Here is a 20,704-nt window from a genome sequence, read left to right on the forward strand (position 1 = left end):
CAAGAATGCTCGTTCACCAGATAGGCTGACTGACATCCATTGGCATCACAACTAGCTTTGTCAGATCATAATAATGAGGTGCTAGAGAGTCTTACCAATTCCTTCATCACTAAAAAACTTTTCTCTTGATCCTGCTCCCAATGTCACTCTGTCTTTCTCAAGAAATCTTTACACAGGCACAGCCATTTTAAGTTTAGTGAAGTTCTTAATCAAGTCCAGAGACCTTAGCAATGCATGTTCCATTTGTACTACTTATTTTAATTTTCCCACATCAGAACAAACCCCTTGATATAGCAAGACTTTTCCCATACATCAAAACCAATCATGCATGTCTGGCATTGGTCTTTGTTCATTTTCATCACCATTCATTTTTTTTCCCCACTTTCTACATGGGGTCAGGGTGTCATGTCAACTGTTGCCATGTCTCTCGATTCAGTGCATCTCTCCTACCTTCTTTGACAGTCATGACTGACTGTTACAGGTCTTCTCTCACACAATCAATCTAAATCTTTGCTGGATTCCCCTCATTTTCTCTTGCCTTCCTGTCTGACCTAAATCATCTTCTCTAGATTGTCTTCTACTTTCCTGCACATGTGCCTAAACCATGCAATCTGTCCTCTTTGACTTTCGCTGCAAATGCAGCTATTTGGGCTTCCACTCTAAAGTCTTCATTTCTTTGTCTGTTCCACAACCCGCATCCTGTCACCCATCTCAGGCATTTTACCCACCACCTTTAGCTTCCTCAACTGTGCTGTCTTTGTTGCCCAAGTTTCTGTGTCATACAGTGTTACCGGTCACACCACTGTTGTGTACACCTTACTTTTCAGCTTCTTTGGTATTTTTCTGTCACACATTACCGCTGACACTGTGTCAGTTGGCTGCAGCCCCTCTCTTTCTAGCTTTGGCTTCCTCATTCAGACTTCCCGTGTCCTCAAACATCCCTCCCAGATACCTGAAGCTGTTAACCTATTCTATTTCGCTTCTATCTCAATTTTTAGTGTCTTCTAACCCCCCAGTTGCTGCCAGTAAAACTGGCTTATTTGTACTTAGTTTCATCCCATCATCCATGCGCCTTCAGTATGGCATAGCATTCTCCTATTATTTGCTGAAGTTCTTGTTCATAGTCTGTCTATAATGCCACATTGTCTGCATACAGCAACTTTGTTGATGTATCCCCTCTAACCAATTTACTAATGAGTCCATGACCAGTATGAACAGCAGTGGGTTTAGACAGACAGTAAGCTCCATTTTTGTAAATACAGCATACCTCTTTCTGCTGCTTTGCTATTGGTTTATGGTTTGAATAAGCCAGTAGTCTAGCTTTTGAGCACTCTTCTATACCTTATAAACCCAGATCTGAGAATGCCACATTATGCACCAATGTAAAACTTAAAGTTAACTTTTTTGCAATTAATGCACATTTTCTTAGACAAGTAATTATTTTTGGAAGCATTCACTTGCTCCTGCCTTATCCCTTCTGACAATCCCCCCTACACACACATGCATACACATGCATGTACACACACACACACCTACTGCAGCATTCACAAGCCGATCATATTCTACTAGTGTCCGTCTGCATCACTCCCTTACATAATACTTCTCTACCCACTTTTGTTCTTTGATATTTTTGAGAAATGATTCCATAAACTGCATTTATATACTCGAACCAATGCAGGAGAAGCTTTGCCTCACACCTGTAATCAAACTTTTGGCACCATGTCAACTGTTGATGCTTTTATTTTCAGTTTCTCAGTCATAGCCTGGCTTCCTACGTCTTCTGACTGCCAAGCAGTGTCTGCACACTCGTATTGCTAAAAAGTGCCAATAGACTCCTTTAGTTTAACTTGAAGGTTTTAGTGCCTAGATTTAATCTTGCATATATCCATTTTCTCTATAGGTTTTCTTGTGTACCATTTGTATATCTAACTCATTTGCTCTGTACACATTCACACCTTTTCGTGTTAAATCTGCTTCTTTTCAAAATCTGCTTCCCAGTTTATCATTTATAGGTTCATAGGTTGGTACTGGGCTATCTGCCCAAAGGCATGTATTAGCCCAGCCACATTGTGCGGTATTCACCGCCCCTTTAGTAGTTCCCTAGACCCTTGTACTAGCAGCTAGTACCCTTGGCCCCTATCTAGTAGTGCTCTTGGTGTGATCCCCGGTGTGAACTTTCTATTACTCATCCACTCATCAAGGTTCCTCTTGAAGAGTGATAGTGAGGGGCTCTGTCTTATGTAGATCGGGACCCTGTTCCATAGTAAAGGAAGTCTCTGAGAAGGGAATCTATCCCTCCAGCATGTTCTATTCATTGTTGTGTTGAGATTTATATCCCTAGAGCGTGTAGCTCGAGTAGATTTGGTTTTGCTAAGATGGAGCATGTTCAACAATTCTGGGTTGGACATGGCTCTATACGTTAGACAGAGATCTCCTCTAAGAAAGCGGTATGCAACAGAGAACAGTCTTAGCTTTTTCAATCATGCTACACAGGGCAACTGTTTGAGGCCAGTAATCCTCTTGGTTAGGTACCTCTGTGGTCTCTCCAGCTGCTGGAGATGTCTAGCCAGGTACATTCCAATTGGTGCAATGTACTCAATAATGGGTCTGATGAGGGAAGAGTAGAAGAGCACCATTACATCCTTAGATCTTGATGCGAACTCTTTCGTGATCAGATGGGTCACACAGAAGGATTTTCTAACCACTTTGGCAACATGGTTATCAAAGGAAAGCTGACTATCTACTTGGGTCCCTAGATCCCTTATTTCTTCTTCAGATTTCAGGGGATTACCTCCTATGTTGTAGTTTGCGGGTACTCTGTTTTTTCCAAAGGGGATTACTACGCATTTTTTTGCATTTAGCTTGAGACCATGGCTTTGACACCATGCATCAGTCTCATTTAGGCCCTTCTGGAGGATCTCCATGTCGGCCGGAGGCTCTATTATAGCACCCAGTTTGCAGTCGTCCGCAAACTTAGTCAGCCACAGCCCTTCCGTGCTTGCCTGTACTTTTGAGAAGTATATGCCAAACAGGAGGGGCCCCAGGACAGAGCCCTGAGGCACACCACTCGTTACTGGTCTGGATTCGGACATAGATCCTGCTACTCTTACTTTATGGGATCTGTCTGAGAGCCAGTTTGCGATCCATCTTGTGACGTAAGGGTTTATGCCCAGGCTAGTGAGCTTATCAATAATACCTGAATGGGGAATGGTGTCAAATGCTTTAGCAAGGTCAAGGTAAGCCGTGTGAACCTCCTTTCCCTTATCTATAGCCTGAGTAACTGTCTCAAAGAAATCCACCAGGTTCAGGAGGCATGATCTGCCCTTGACGAAGCCGAACTGTGTGGAGTCCAGCGACTAGAGGTTCCCAATCTCTCCATTTATGAGTTCCACAATGATTCACTCCATAGCCTTACAGATCAGACTGGTCAGGCTTATTGGTCGGTAGTTCCCAGGGTCAGTTGTGGCCCCACCCTTGTGTAGCGGGACCACCGTTGCCGTGCGCCATTCTATGGGCACATATCCTGCGGAGAGGCTGAGACTGAACAGGGTATTAAGATGCAGGGTTAATTCCTTTTGTAGCTCGTGTATGACACAGCCTGGGACACCATCTGGTCCCATGGAGGCAGTGTTTTTAGCTTTAGATAGAGCGTTGTTAACCAACGTATCAGTAATAATTGGACTTACACAATCCCCTGGAATGGTAATAGGCCCTGTAGGTGGTGAGGGGGGGGGGGGGTTTGCACTGAACCTGTCAGTCACGATGTTGGCAATGTCAGAAGGGTCAGTGTATTTTGTTCCATTTTGTAATAGCTCAGAACAGACCTGAGCGTTGCCATTTAGGTTTTTGACGTAGCCATAGAAGGCCTTATGGTTATCCTTGGCATCCTTGGCAACTTTCTTTTCAAAATTAGCTTTAGTTGACTTGATGAGGGCCTTCAATTTCTTACTAATGCTGATCAGGGATGAGTTTTCTACTTGAGATTTGGCCTTTTTTTGTATAAGTCTCCTCCTTTTATTGTAAAGTTTGCTTATGGCCGGGGTCCACCAGATTGGTTTCTTCTTGCTTGAGGAAGGAGTCTTGGTTTTATTTGGGATAGCATGGTCCATGCAATCCTGAAGATGCATATAGAGTGCCTTGGTGTAGGATTCCGCATCCTGAATATCATTATCCTTCTGCAAGGGAATAGTGAAGCTTTCCACTTCGAATGCAAGTAGTTTGCTTTGGAAAGGTTTTTGACTATGGTTTCTTTGACTGGGGGAGGTGGAGGGGTGAGGATGTCCAGGGTTATCAGTTTGTGGTCAGATCTGACCAAGGAGGGAGTGATAACGGGTGTGGTACAATGGGCGCCCATATTTGCGATGATTAAATCCAATATGTTGTCCCCTCTAGTGGGGGAACATACTACTTGTTCAAGGGCATTTGAATTTATAAATTCTATGAATCCCTGAGCATAGGAGTTGGAACATTGGTAGTTCGCCCAGTCTATACCAGGGTAGTTGAAATCACCCAAGATTATGGTGTTGGGTAGGACCTTTATATTTTCCAAAGTCTCAAGGAATGCATTGTGAGCATCTTGGGACATGGTGGGCGATCTATAACCGGCTACGACTTGAAATGTGGTTTTGCCTGCTGATAGTTGCACATGGATGATCTCTGGGGCATCATGCTGCACTACTAACCTGGAGATATGGGTATCCTTGATGAATATGGATACACCTCTGCCCTTTGTACTGCGATCTGGTAACTGAGGCCGGAAGGTATGATATGAATTGTAACCTGGTAGTGCTGGGGTGCTCTCTTGAGCCTTGAACCAGGTTTCTGTCACTGCAAAAAACATCGATTTTCTCCATGCTGAGGAGAGCCTCGAGTGTGTGCATTTTGAGTTCGAGACTTCTGGCGTTGAGTAGCATTACCCTTAGTTTTTGGTTACCTGTGCTGGTTACGGTGGTTGGTTTGTCCTTTGAGCCTTGCCTAAAAAAGGCACTACAGGGATGGCAAGAGCCTTGGCCAGTATTCGAAAACCTAGGGGTGACAGGTGCAACCCATCTCTGGCAAAACAGCGAGGCTTGTCTATCATGTCATTCCAGGCAGACACTGGATCTCCTTAGAATGACACCAGAAGCTTAGCCAATTGTTGAAATTGATCATTTTGTCTTTGTATTGTGGTATCATTCTAGGTGAAGGTAGTATGCTACTCAAGGTCAGGGTCATACCAGCTTGGGCTACATGATCAGAGAGCTCCTCAATGTCTCTTTTCATGTAGTCCAGGGAGGTACGTCTTAGATCATTCACACCAACATGTACAATGACAGCGTCATACTTGTACTAGAGTGACCCAAGTGCCTGTGTTATGTGGGAGATCCGAGAACCAGACAGGCAGCTGACAGTAACCTTCTCCTTGTTCAGCCTGCTGAGTGGAACATCCGTGTGCCTTACTATAGAGTCTCCTATTACTAGCGTGTTAGGTATGGTGTTTTGCCTTAAGGGCTGTTGTGAGGCACACTGCTGAGGTGAATTATGTGTTTTCTGGCTTGTGTTTGGGGGTGCAGGTTGTTTGCTTGTCTGCTTTGGAGGACACTGTTTCTTTTTCAGATTGGTACCTAGTGCCTCCAAATATGTTTATGCCTCAGTCAGCTCTAAATCAGAGTAATGAATCCAGTAGCTCAGCAAAATCAAATTATTTACCTCTGTCTCAATTCAGTTGCATACAGACCTTGGTTTATAGTACAATATAAAGGGCCATGGTACTGCTAAAATCCATCGTTTATAACTTATTATTATTTTATATTATTAACTATTATTTTATTATTATATCTTATTGAAACTAAAGCCCACAAATACTAGCAGCTGACAACCTCCCAGCTGAGTACCTTAAAATTGCAACTGAAGCCCTAGCCTACCCAGTTGCAATCCTGATTAACCGATCTTTATCTGAAAGCTATGCCCTTCACAATGGAAAATATCCCACATTATCCCCCTCCACACAGTGGGCCCACCACAGAATTCACCAACTACCGGCCCACAGCAATTCTGTCTCCTCTATCAAAAATACTTGAAAGATGCATTCACTCTCAAGTTCTAAACAACCTCCTAGCTAATACACAACATTACTTCCGACCATACCACAGCACAACCACTGCTTTACTTGCTTTCACTAATACAGTCCTTCAATATAAAAACAATGGTTATTTCATCTCTATAACTTTCCCAGCCCTATCTAAAGCATTCAACATGGTCTCTCATAAACAACTCAATACTCTATCCTTCTCTCAATCTGTCACAAACTGGTTTCAGAGCTACCTGACTGACCACCATCAATCCGTTGTTTGGCATAATGATATATCCCCGCAACTCCCTGTCTCAATAGGTGTTCCCCAAGGATCCATCCTTGGACCCTTACTCTTCTCCATATTCACTAATAATCTAGCCTCTGCTACCAAACAGGTCACTCTCATACAGTACGCAGATGATTCCACCATCATCTGCTCAGCCCACTCCCTTCCTGAACTTCAAAAGACCAGACAGGAAGCCTTTTCCTTAGTTGAAACTTGGCTTTCAGATGCACAATTAATACTTAACCCAAACAAAACAAAACTCCTCATCTTCCAACCCACCAAACACAATCTAAACACCCACTAATTTAATATTAAAGCCAATGACAGCACCATTATCCCCCCAACAGACCACACCAGACTACTTGGAGTTGAAACTGACAACCTCAAGTTTGACATCCACATCTCGTTAACCATAAAAACAGTACAAAAAAAACTAGGAGCTTTATACAGAAATAAGCAATTCCTCACCAAAACAGCCAAGATTTCAGTTGCAAACAGCCACCTTATCTCCATCCTGCTCTATGCCTCTCCAATATTTACCAACCTAAGGCAAAGTGAGTTAGGTAAACTCGAAGCTTGCTACAACAAAATAGCAAGGTTTGCCACTGGCGCAAACTACCGTAGCTACCACTGCACCTCACTTACTGAACTAGGCTGGCTAGAACTCCCTCACCTCCTTCAATGGTACCAACTCTCACTCGCCCACATACTACTAAACCATCCTCTAAAAGTCCCCTCCCTCCAAAATCTACTCCAAACCTATCACACCACCAGACCACTATGCTCCAGCAACAAAAATCAATAACTAGAACCAGGAACTCTCCTGCAGAAGCTTTCTTCTCCTACTCCATATCAAAATTAGGGAATACCCTTCCTCAAACTATAACTTCTGTGTCATCACTCACTAACTTCAAAGCTGCTCTAAAATCTCATCTAAATGAGCACTGGGCATGCCCCTGTAACAAACCTCTCTAACATCTCTACCCTAACCTCTCTAATCGCTTTCTTCCACCCCTCTTAACTACCTCGGATTGCAGCCAAATACATTGCTTGTAAACCTATATCTCAGCTGTAATCTTAGCCACTGTTATTCAAGGGTAATAGCTGCTAGCGCAGCTATTAAAATATTTGCTAGTCTTTATGGCACCACTGATATAAGTGTTGTACCACTTAATTTCATTTTGAACCATAACTGCTTACTACTATTGTTAAATAAAACCTGCCTATACTTATTGTAACTTGTAATTAATTGTTGTTTTTATTGTGGAGCTTTTCTCCCCGGGCCTCCGCTGAAAAAGGACCTGTGTCCAGTCGGATTTTCCTGGTCAACAAATGTAAATAAATAAATACATAAATAAATAAATAATAATAACTGCTATGTCAGTTTTTTTACTCGTTAGTAAGATTAAATGTGTTAAATATCTTTACTACATTTGTTCCAGATATGTGGATGCAAGTACTTTATTCTTTTTTTCTGAGATATCAAAAGAAGAGAAAAATTAATGAAGAACTATAACCATCGTTTTCAAATTTCTTCCAGATTTCAACTGGCCAAAATGTTGATGAATTCAGTAGTACAGATGAATCCATAAAGAAGATTTCAGTAAAGTGTAATGGTGTGGTTTTAACAATATTTTGCTTGAGCGCAGATGTGTTTTTTTTTTTTTTTTTGCCATTGTACTCAAAATATGTAATTAAAAGCCTCTGGAACATGTTAATCCTACTTATTTCATTATTTGCTTTATTCCCTGCCAGTTCATTCATTTTTACCATTAACTCATCATAAATCGCAGTCATTTCTGCTTCTGAATTTCAAACATGAATGAGCTGCAGTGGAGTATTATGAATGACATTATTTTATCATTAGAAAATAATGGTAGCATACCTGGTACAAACCTTCTCATCTGCTCCTCCGTAATGACTAAGTGATCTGTGCAAACAACTGAGATGGATCTACATTACAGGCTTCACCTGAACAACTTAAGCACGTGTGATGTATTTATGGGTTTTTCAGTGCCATCATTAGCCAGTAAGAGAAACAGTAAAGGCGCACAGAACAGTCAGACTATTTGACATGGTAGAAACCTGTCTGAACATAAGGTGACATAATACAACGCAAGCACTGGCATGATGGGAATTTAAACAGGTATTAATACATTAAATGTCTAACATTTAGAGGTGTACTACTCAAACTGCCATTTCTGAAAATCAGTGAAGCTACTACAGGATTAAAGAATGCATGAACTGCTAAGCACACAAAGTGTAGATGGAGAAAAGCATTACCTCTTACCTTTTCCTGTATGTAATTAAATGTTTCACTTGATAAATATAATGAAATTTTCTTTTACATGAATCAGTTTACTTTATTTCACTCAAAATAATCACAATAACAAAGTATCTGGAAACACGTATCATTCAAAAATAAGCTATTGCTCAACACATGAAAATGATCAAATATAACTTTATTACAAACTACCCAAGGGTCCAGTTCACTCCTCTACTGCTCTCAAAACATTAGGAATGATATTGCTGAAGGACACAGGAACAAGCAATATTCAATCAGTTACCAGAGTATTGGTACATCAGATGACACAATCCTACATATTGCAGTATTATTCATGCCAGGAATAGTTTTATATGGAAAATGAGTGTCCTACAGCACGGGTTTATCACTAAGAAAATTTCTAAAGGATGCCAAATATGCAACTGCAGAATCCACAAAAACATATATGTACAAGGAAAATATCTCATAGTAAACAGCAGCTACTCCTTGGAACCCTAACTAATGACACATATTCACTATTCTAAGCTATCCACAAAAGAAGCATAGCATAAAAATAATTAACTGAGTGCTTAGTCTTTTTTACATCTGCTACAAAATAGCCAATTATTTATCAAAGGAGGCTACAGAAATGTTGCTAAAGGCTTACACCTACAATTGTATACATCCTGTTATTTGTCGCAGCATCTGCATTAAACATTCTATATAGAAGCTTCAGCGTCTATATTACATAATCAAACTTTTAAAAGTTCAAACATCATATGGTTGACACCATATAATCGAACTTTTAAAAGTTCGAAAATGTAATAAACCAAAGAAAAACCTACCTGAGTGGTTTAATCAGCCCCCCTGCACTCCCCACACACACACCCACTCTTTAAATATACCAACTCCGCGATCGCACTACAGTGCAGAAAAGGGAAATCTTCCCATTCTGCACTGTATAGAGATCTCTGCTGAAACGTTTGAATTTTTAAAAGTTCAATCACATGGTGTCGACCATATGGCGTTCGAACTTTTAAGAGTTCAACAACGTGATATAGACCCAAGCTTCAAACAACACAAAACAACATCTACCATTTCCAGCATGGGTGCACCAAGAAAATAACATCACTGCACCACATCAGCTGGCTCCCCACTGCCAAAACAGCAAAGCAAAAAGAACAAAATGCATCTTCAAAGTTACTATATCTGGACCACACTGCATGTCTCCATGCACTATTCAAAGTAAAGATAAGCATAAGGACACTAAGGGCCATCATATCCTCTGCTCGGATAACCCTTCCCCATAATTTTCCTTTGCTTAGCCTCAAATTATGAAGTCAATTCCAGACTTTATTTTTTTATTGTCTACCTTACACCAATGTGTTAAAAATGTAATAAATCGTCTGTATAAGTGAAACAATGCTATTTACACAAATCAGTGCTGTGAATAATATCCCTGAATCCAAGTATGAGGTCAGGATAGCATCAAACAGTACCAAGGAAAATGCTGGGAGTACATTATATAGACCCAATACTACATTTTTAGTATCTGTGCTTTGTCTCAGCTATTTACTTTATAACTGGGTTTCAACTGAAAAAAGGGGCCATTACAGTCTAGTTAACCTATATAGAAAATAAATGTGCTGCTACTAAGGAGTTTTTTACCCATTCTTCCCTTATTTATCCCATGTATATACAGGACAGGGGATGAAAACAGTATAGTAGCACAACAGTACATGTTATTATCCCAGAAGCATTACATGGTTCTGCAAAATAAACATATGACACCCCATTCCAAAAACTACAACAAATATCAGGCATGTGTGACAGAACATATGAACATGTCACCTTAAAAGAGGCTACTACCAGACAGCATTCTCAAGTTCTAGTAAAACTTAATTCTATGATCCTATGCAACCCACATTAATGACATGCACTAACTTTGCTTTCAACACTTACTTCTTTCACCTGGTTCCAGACCTCCTGTTCCAATGCATTCACATCCAAAGCTGGCAGAGTGAATTTAAAATAGGGCCTCAGGTTTTTATACACATAGACATAAGGTCCAGAAGCTACTGCAATTGCTGGTGTACGAGGTTCATTTTGGTCCATCAAGAAAGCCACCACTCCAGTTGGCATATCTAATAACGTGTTCTCTGACATCATAGTGGTCCCTTTATATACCTTTAACTTCATATTATAGACTCCCATTCCCAAGTCTCCAATGACTAGCTTCTCAAAGCAGTGATACAAAAACAGAAAAATGTAAAAGAAAAAAAGAAAGAAAAAAATTAATTTAGTTTAAGTTGTGAAATAATCATGATGTACAACTAAGCATTCATGAAAATTAGTGCCCAATACAAAATGGATACAAGAAATAACAGTTACACACACATTGTATCAGTTGATCTATGAGGAAGTGCACTGTAGTAAATAACTCTACTGTAATCAGACTCTCTTTTTTTCCAGATATTTAAAATTTCCTTTTTTAAACAAAAAACATATCTATTAAACTATCAAGTATGACATAGGCAATCATGCATTTATACCAACGAAAACAAACCATATTTGACATAATTTTAGTTGCAAACATTATACATCACAAACCCTATTGACATAACTGCAGTTGCAAACATTCGATATCAGTCAAACATTACATAGCTTATTCAAATCCTGCCTTCTTTTAAACCTTGTTTCTCCTCTGCATGTATTGCTCCCATAATTCCCATTTTTTCCTGTGTAATTTGCTCCTACCACTTTTCCAAAGATCCCAATTCCAGTTGTTTTATCTCTGTTACTATATTCACTACTTCTAATAAAATTGATTTGGACTTTTATTTCCATTTTCTAGTAATTATTTTTTGCAGCCACCTTAATTGCAACTCAGTAAGGACTTACTGTGCCTAGACAATTCCAATTCTGCATCATAGCTCAAAAAATCATATCCTTAGTTAAAAATCATTTCCTTAGTTACACCAATTTGCTTATCCAGCATCTCTGACAAAGTAATTTGCAGGGAATCTGTACAGTCTGCCAACTCATTACACTCTAATAAAATATGTTCCCATTTACCTCTTTATTTCCTATCACACCTCCAACATTTGCTGTCTGAGGAAAAAATATTTGGAGTCTGCTTGGGATACAAAAATACCTATGCAAACACTTCCAAGCAAAGATCCTAAATCTTCTAGACTTTATTGTGTACTTGGGAGACATGCATATATTCCCCATTCTTTCTTTGCAAGTGGCTTATCCAATCTCTTTTCCCAATCCAGATTCCACTAAAAACTCTACAAGTGCTGGTCTTTTGTTTAAGACCCAGTTTCTTTCTCTTTGCCTAAAATGTTATATCAATTTTTGATAGAGAAGGCAATCTCTGTCCTGCAGTCCAAAACAATTAATTGGCCTCTTCCCATTCTATTACCTTTCCCTCACCATTTGCTCAAAATATTTTGGTTCTTTTACCAGTTTTCTCCAATAAATTCCAGCCCCCTCTTGGCTATTCTCTGTATCCCCATTTGCAATTTTCCCTACTGGAAGAATCTCCTTTCTCCATTCTCGTGTTGGCTTAGTTCTTAGAATACTTTCTGATACTTTATGAATATAATATTCTGTATAGTTATTATTTTCCTTAAGGATAAGTATCCAAAATCCTAGTTTCTCCTTGTGTCTCAAGTCCCCCCCCCCCCCCCCGTTTCATCATCATCCCTTTCCACTTTGAACAACATGTTTCTGCTCATACTCTGTACAGGAGCATTAACAGTGTAGCTCTGAAATACCCCTTCAAACTGGGTAATCCCAAACCACCTTGTTCCACTGGAAGACTCATCTTATCCCACTTGACTCTTGGTGTCTTCCCTTCCCAGATAAAGTCCTTCAGATCTTTATTAACTGCTATCCACAACTGCTCCTCTGGTTGATAAAAATATACCCGACCAGTGTATAAAACTAAAGGGATTAAAAGCATTTTACCTACTTGCATCTCACTATCCATATCCATATAACAGAAAGTACAGTTTTGTACCTACCATAAATGGAGATGTCCGATAGATATGCAACTACAGTCCTGACATATGGGTTGTCCTGCCTCAGGCAGCCCTTCGGTCGGCCGGATTCCAAAGTCTGGGTCCGGCGTCGGCTGATGTCGCCTCCTCCCCGACGTCAGAGCGGCTGGAGTATAAAGGCATCCGCCGACGCCATCTTCTTCAGTGTTTCTTGCCCCAGATGCCAGGTGCCCTCCAAGGAAGGCTAAGTGTTGTGAATGGATAAGCAAAAAATTTCCAGACATGCACAACAGTAATGAACAGATACACCATAACAGATATCCCCAGCTAAATAGGAGAGGGAGAAAGGACCCAAGGGAAAAAACAGAGGGGTAGAAGGGAGGGAAAACCTGACTGCAGTTGCATATCTATCGGACATCTACATTTATGGTAGGTACAAAACTGTACTATGTCCTTCAAGAATGCAACTGCAGTCCTAACATATGGGTTGAATACCATAGCCAAGCTGGGGGTGGTAGGATCTAAGCAAGGGATGGTGTAGCTAAAAGACCCTGCAGGACTGCAGAAGCAAAGCCTGCTCAGGATCTGGAATATAAAGGCAGGTTGCAGTGTTTGGTAAATGTATGCACGGAGCTCCATGTAGCAGCCTCTAGAATGTTCTTTGTAGCCACTCCTCTTAGAAAGGCTGTGGATGTGGCTATAGCTCTGGTTGAGTGTGGTCTAATATTGACTGGCACACCCTTTCCATGGAAGGAGTAACAGAATCTGATGCAGTGTCCAATCCATTTTGAAATTGTTTGTTTGGAGACTGCCTTTCCTTGCACTCCGGCAGCATAGGCTACAAATAGTTGGTCAGACTTCCTGGTGGTCTTTATTCTGTCCAAGTAGTAGCGTAATTGTCTGTGTATGTCTAAAGCAGGCATGGGCAAACTACGGCCCAGGGGCCACATGCGGCCCGTTAAACGTTTTGATTCGGTTCGCCAAACTTGAAAAAATTTAATAAATTAACCTTGTTAATGTTTTATTTCCCCTGCAATTCTGATGTTTCCTCACTAGATGGCGCACTCTAGATATATTGGCTTTGTTGAGGTGAAGCGTAGGCCTATTACTCCACGTTTGCACTTTACCCTTTGACCCACCACCCCTCTATGAAGATGACCGGACCCAAGAAAAGGAAAGTGGACAGAGAATGTCGAGTGTTCAATAAGGAGTGGACAACTAAATATTTTTTCACTGAACACCGATCATCTGCTGTTTGCCTGATATGCCAAGAAACTGTGGCGGTTTTTAAAGAGTATAATATTAGCCGTCACTTTGCCACAAAGCACGCTAATTATGCTAGCAAGCTCTCAACAAAAGAACTGGAAGCTGCTGCTGAGAAGTTGGCAGCTAATTTGAAGGCTCAGCAAAGTTTTTTTCACCGTCAAACTGCCATTCAAGAGTCAAGTACCAAGGCCAGTTTTATGCTTTCATTCAAAATAGCAAAGGCCAGCAAACCACTGTCTGAGGGCGAGTTTTTAAAAGAATGTATGGTAGAGACAGCAGGTATTTTGTGCCCGGAGACCAAAGACATTTATTTGATTTTCAGTGTTTAAAGACTCATTTCGAAGTCAGAGATTTTATTGTAATGCTTTTCTTCATTTTCATTGGAAATTAAAGCACATGTTTTCTCCATATCCCAAGATGTGTATTTTTCCCCCAATGAGGTGATGTTTTCAAAGCATGCCATCTATCTGCTCCTGTTCCGGCCCCTTTGTCAAATGTTAGAACTCAATGTGGCCCACGAATCAAAAAGTTTGCCCACCCCTGGTCTAAAGTATGCAGCAGCTTTTCCCCTTTATTTTGAGGATTGGGAAAAAAAGTAGGCAGGTGAATTGCTTGATTTAGAGACACCCTGGATATCACTTTTGGCATGAATGAAGGACTGGTCCTTAGAGAAACTCTGTCCTGATGGAAAATGAGAAAGGGAGGTACTGCCATGAGGGCCTGTATCTCGAGACTCTTCTTGCTGAGGTAACTGCCAACAGGAAGACCGTTTTCCAGGAGAGGAATTGCATTTCTGAAGATGCTGCTGGTTCAAAAGGAGGAAGAGTTAATTTTTCCAAGACGTAGTTGAGGTCCCATGCAGGAACTGGTGGTTTTCTGGGAGGTTTGATATTCTTTATCCCTCTTAGAAACTGTCTTAGCAAGGGATGCGAAAACACAGGTGGGTCACAGTTGTAATTTGCTGAGATTGTTGAAGTGTGAATTTTAATGGAAGAATATGAGAGGCCATTATGAAACATTTCTGCCAAGTATTCTAATATCTGAGGCATGCTCATCACTGATGCATCCTGTCCCTTTTTGGCATTCCAGATGATGAATCTCTTCCACTTGGCCGAATAGGTTTTTCTGGTGGAAGGTCTGCGTGCTTCCAGCAAGATTTCCTGAACCTTTTCGGAGAGGGGGACATGGGACAAAGTCATGGAACCCTCCAAGCTGTCAGTTGTAATGTTTGCAGGTTTTGATGAACAGTCCTGTAATTGTGTTGAGTTAGGAGCAGAGGCCATTGGGGCAAGGGCCACGGTTTGGTGTGAGTTATGCTCAGTAGCAAGGGATACCAATGCTGCCTCGGCCAGTCCGGAGCTATCAGTATTCCTTTTGGTTGCTCCGCTTTGATCTTCAGTAACACCTTGGTCAGTAATGGTAGAGGAGGGAATGCATAGATTTTTAGGGTATTCCAGCTGAAGGAGAGAGCATCCGTTCTCCAGGCTAGAGGATGGTGTGTCCTTGAGCAGAACCTGTCCAGGTGGTGATTGAGATGAGAAGCAAATAGATCTATGTCAGGTCTTCCCCATACAGTTGTTATTTGTGAGAAAATGTGTGGATGCAGCATCCATTTGTGTGGATCCACGAAATTTCTGCTCAACCTGTCCGCCAGAACATTGTCCTTGCCCGAAACAAACTGGGATTGCAAATGGATGTTCAGTTTCAGGGACTGTTCCCAAAGAGCCATTGTTAGTCTGCAGAGGGATACGAGTGAGTGCCCCCTTGTTTGTTTATATACCACATGACAGTGGTGTTGTCTGTCCTTATTAGCAGATGGCCTTGTTGAAGAGATTTTCCAAAGGCTTCTATTGCATGCATCACTGCCAACATCTCTTTTTGATTTATGTGCAGAGGCATTTCCGTGCGAGTCCATTGACCTTGAATGCATCTGTCCTCCATGTGCGCCCCCCATCCATGATCTGAGGCGTCTGCTGTAATGGTTTGACTTGTTTGAACTTTGTTGAAGGGCATGCCTTGGTTTAAATGGCTTGCTTGAGCCCACCACAAAAATTCCCTTTGCAGGCATGGAATGAGTGGTATTACATCTTCTAGGTTGTGGCTGTGTTGAGACCATAAGCTTTTTAGATACCATTGTAGCTTTCTCATGTGTAGTCTTGCCAGAGGGATCAGAAGGATGCAAGATGCCATGAAACCCAGGGCCTGCAGGATCTTGCTTGCGGTCAGCTGGGTAAGATTTGCTAGGCCTTTGAAGTAATCTGGTAAATGCTGTTGTTTCTCCTCTGTGAGGAAAGCCATTTGTGATTGTGTATCCAGTTTTGCTCCTAGAAAAATAATCTTTTGGGATGGTAATAGTCTTGATTTAACTGTATGACATAGTCCAAGTTTTTTATCAATGTTTGTTTGCTGTCTGCTTGTATGAGGCAGTCGTCCAGGTAAGGGTAAATTTTAATCCCCTGGAGTCTGCAATGTGCAACTACTGATGCCAGGCATTTCGTGAATACTCTGGGTGCAGTAGATAAGCCAAACGGCAATGCTGAGAATTGATAATGCTCTGTTCCTGCAAGAAATCTGAGGTATCTTCTGCAGCTGTGTCTGACTGGGACATGCAGGTATGCCTCCTTGAGGTCCAGAGTAACCAGCCAAGACCCCTTGCCCAGCATGGGAAGGAGTTGCTGTAACGTCAGCATTTTGAATTTTGGCACAATGAGAAAGGTGTTTAGAACAGACAAGTCCAGTATAGGCCTCCATTGCTTTTCTTTTCTTGGAACAAGGAACAGTCTTGAATAGAATCCCTGGCCTTGTTCCTGAGGAGGAACCTTTTCTATAGCTTTTATTTGTAACAGCTTTGCAACTTGTAAGAGAGCCTCTGCCCTTTGATTTTGTGGCAGGTTTGGCATGCCTTGTCTCGTTGGTAAGGTGTGGAAGTGGAACCTGTAACCTCTGTCTATTATGTCCAGAATCCATTTGTCCTTGGTTAAAATGTGCCAGTTCTTTGAGAATAAGGATAATTTTCCGCCTAGAGGTGCTTCTCTTTGAGCCTTGGTAGGCGGAGTGATAGTCAAGTCATTGTGATTGTCCCTGTGGTGCAGGTGAACTCCCTGCGCCACTTCTTTGATTTGGTGGTTGCCATTGGCGGCCCCTGTAGGAGCCTCGGTATTGCCCTCTACCTCGAGCACGCCTGTTCTTTCCCCTTTGAAACTTGTCTGAGTCTGGAAAGGACCAATTCTTAGAAGGCCAATTCCTGCTGAATCTGGGAGGCTGAACCTGGAGAAAATCCTTGACAGTCTGTACTGATTTTGCCTTTTCCTCAATAGACTTCAACACATCCTGTGCATTAGCACCAGAAAGCTTCTGTTTTTCCAGAGGTGCATTCAGGAGCTTAACTTTAACATGGTCTGGCAGTGGCTGTTCTTTCAACCAAGCATGTCTACGTATAACGGCCCCTGTCATGGCTGCCCTACATGAAGCTTCCAATGGATCATAACCACACTGTAGAAAATGATTGCTAACCTGCTGAGTGTTATGAACCAAATCCTGCAATGCCTTTCTATCTATAGGCTCAGGAGAGGCTAACTTTTTCTGCAAATCATCCATTAAGTAATCCTGGTACTGAAACATATGAAAAAGGCAGTTGAGTGACCTCATGGCAAGGGTGGAAGAGGTATAAACTTTTTTGCCCCATCTCTCCAGGGACCTAGCTTCCCTGTCAGCGGGCAGAGGGTTTTTGGCCGAGGAAGAAGCCACTGCCTTGGGGCCCTGTGAAATAGTCTCTAAATCCACAGAGTGGGCCTTAAAGAGATGCTTATGGGTTTCAGGGACCCTGTAATATCTGTCAGGTTTGACAGGAGCAGGTGGGACAGAATCAGGCGAAGCACTGGAGTCTGAGTATACATCATCAAGGACATCCAACACTGGAGGAATAGCTAAAGGTCTGTGTTGGGGTAGCTTAAGGAAGGTACATAGCCTTTTCCTGGAGTCAGAGAATTCCTGACCCTGCCACTGAAAATGTTCCCTCATGGAGTGGAGAACTTCACCAAAAGAAATATCCTCTGGAGGGGAGGCAGAGGGAATTGAATCCTCAGCATCCGAGTCCTCATAGGCCTGGAAGGATTCTTCCTGGGTATCCGAGTGCTCTGAATCCCCAGAGGCTTCATCTGAAGAGAGGGTGTCGGTCCTGGAGTCAGAGAATTCCTGACCCTGCCACTGAAAATGTTCCCTCATGGAGTGGAGAACTTCACCAAAAGAAATATCCTCTGGAGGGGAGGCAGAGGGAATTGAATCCTCAGCATCCAAGTCCTCATAGGCCTGGAAGGATTCTTCCTGGGTATCCGAGTGCTCTGAATCCCCAGAGGCTTCATCTGAAGAGAGGGTGTCGGTCTGCTCAGTTCTAGGCCTTTTATCTGCAGGCGGCTGAGAACCTCTGTCTGGGTGCGGCTGAAAACCCCTGATAAGAGAGATTAAATCTGCAGCAAGAGTCATGATCTGTCTATCAGAAGAGGGGCCCTGAGTAGTAGGCTTAGGATGGGCCTTGGCCTGGCTGGCAGCCTTATCATGTGCAAAGGCCTTGATGGACATGGATACCGGAGGCCTAGCTGCCCCACGTGCAGGGGTAACCTTGTCCACAGGAAAGGTGTCGGGTAAATCCAGAGCTTCGGTTTCTGGAGGAAAATCAACAACCGGCACGGTGAAATTTCCGGGACCGAAGAACGTGTTAAAGCGGTGTTGTCAGCCTGGGGCGGTAGAATTACCGCTTCCGAAGGGACCGAAGCACTCGCGGAGGGCTTAGGTGTGGTATCGGTGGAAGACGCGGGCCGAGGATGTCGGTCCCGGTCCTTGCGTTTTTTGGTAGATTGTGCTGTCAGTTGTTCCGACGACATGATATAAGCGAAAGATTCGCCAAAAAAGTCTTCGGCAAATTCTGCCCGGCGCCTGAGTGTGCGCTTATTAAAGCAAGCACAGGCAGCACAGGCCGAGACGTTGTGGTCTGGGCCCAGGCAAGGGAGGCAGTAAGAATGGAAGTCCTTATGAGGTATTTGTTTACCACAAGACAAACAATTATTAACTTTTTCAATTTTTTCTGACATCGGCTGAGGCAAGAAAAAATGTTCCCCAACGGGGTACTTAGCTTTTAGATGACTTCGGTAACTGAAAACACAGGAGCTGACCGACCGGCACTTGCGAACTGCTTCTGCTTCGGGCACCGCGCGGCAAGAAAGACTGAAGAAGATGGCGTCGGCGGATGCCTTTATACTCCAGCCGCTCTGACGTCGGGGAGGAGGCGACATCAGCCGACGCCGGACCCAGACTTTGGAATCCGGCCGACCGAAGGGCTGCCTGAGGCAGGACAACCCATATGTCAGGACTGCAGTTGCATTCTTGAAGGACATCTTCCAAATTCTCAGTTTTTGTATTACCTTTCGTTTAGTTTATTCCCATATATCCTTAGCTACCACACTAGAATCCTTTTTAATCCATACTCTTAAGTACTTCATTTTATCATGTCTCCATAAATATGGTTATTGCTGAACCAATTTGTGTGTGGGTACAGAATTTACAGCTATTGCCTTTGTTTTGGCCTTATTACTTTTGTATAACAAAAAGATCTGAAACTGCCTCAAATTGTTCCACAACACTAAAATGTCCTTTTCTGGTTTTGTCAGTTATAAAATAATATCATCTGCAAATACAGCCAGCTTTTCTTGACTACCATACCAATTATATTTCTGAGTCTATTTATTTTCTTTTTCAATGGTTCTAAATATAATGCAAATAAAGGGGAAATAGGACACTCCTGCCTGGTTCCTCTGCTCAAACAGAAATCATCAGAGAGGAAGCCACTCACTTTAATTTTCGTCTCCGATCCCTCACATATCCTCTTAATAAACCTTATAATTTTATCAGGGGAATGCAAATACTTCCATTGCCCTGCTCATAAACTCCCATCTTACTCTGTCAAATGCTTTCACTGCATCAAGACTGAACAGTGGTATTTTCTTACATTCATCTTCCCACTGCATCATCAATACTCTGTAAATGTTATAAAATGTGCCTCCCCTCCAAAAAACACATGGATCCACGTCTATCAATTTTGGCATCAACTCTACCATTCTTTTAGCCATTATAGACAAACACTTTATAATCATGGTTTAGGATGGAAATGGGCCTGTACAAAGCTGAATCTGAATGGTCTTTACCCTCTTTAGGTATTAGAGCCACTACCGCTTTCTTCCAGGATGTAGGTGCTTCTCCTCCTCTTAAAATACTTTTAAACAAAACCTTCCAGATCTTTATCAGTTTTTTTCCTCCTAGCTTCCAAACTTCCACAGGAATAGCATCTATTGCTGGGGAGTTTCCTGTTGATAGGTTACACTTCACCATTTTTATCTCATCTCCTCCTATCCTACCTATTAGTAATCCAGCCTCATCTACCTCTAACCTTGGCATATTTAATTCTTTCATAAACATTTCCATTTGTACCTTTTCTTGATCTGCATATTTCTCTGCTTTATACAGACTTTCATAAAATTTCCAAAATGTTTCTTTATTTCCAGTACCTCTACAGGATCTCTTGTTTTCTTCCTTGTTATAGGCTCCCTAAGCTTGGCGACAAGCCTCTTTACTTTCTACTGCTTGAATCATCGCACTACAAGTTCTTGTGCTCTGGCATTATCAAAAAAAAAAAAAAAAACCTGCTGAACAGCAGTCTTTCTAAACTTGTGTATATTATCAAGGCAATCCTTTATTTTCCGCTTAGCATTCTGAAATTGTTTCTCCTCTTGTTCTGTGAGATTCTCCCTATTCTGAAATACTAACATTTGTCAGTCCCT

The 20,704-nt window shown here is 41.9% G+C and overlaps 1 protein-coding gene across 2 annotated transcripts in view; it reads right to left on the reverse strand.

Moving 5' to 3' along the window:
- The window catches only part of BBS1 (Bardet-Biedl syndrome 1), a 1,329,035-nt gene that overhangs the window by 1,223,136 nt on the left and 85,195 nt on the right, over positions 1–20,704 (reverse strand). The window contains exon 4 of one of the 2 annotated variants that reach the window (XM_044078216.1): positions 10,564–10,836. The exons of the other annotated variant lie outside the window; for it this stretch is intronic. Within the exon in view, the coding sequence (XP_043934151.1) occupies positions 10,564–10,836 (273 nt within the window). The remainder of the gene's footprint in view (positions 1–10,563; positions 10,837–20,704) is intronic. 2 annotated transcript variants of the gene reach the window in all.

The sequence above is a fragment of the Protopterus annectens genome, chromosome 7.part0 (assembly GCF_019279795.1).
Source record: "Protopterus annectens isolate FY-2018-M chromosome 7.part0, PAN1.0, whole genome shotgun sequence".
NCBI classification, from domain to species: domain Eukaryota; kingdom Metazoa; phylum Chordata; order Ceratodontiformes; family Protopteridae; genus Protopterus; species Protopterus annectens.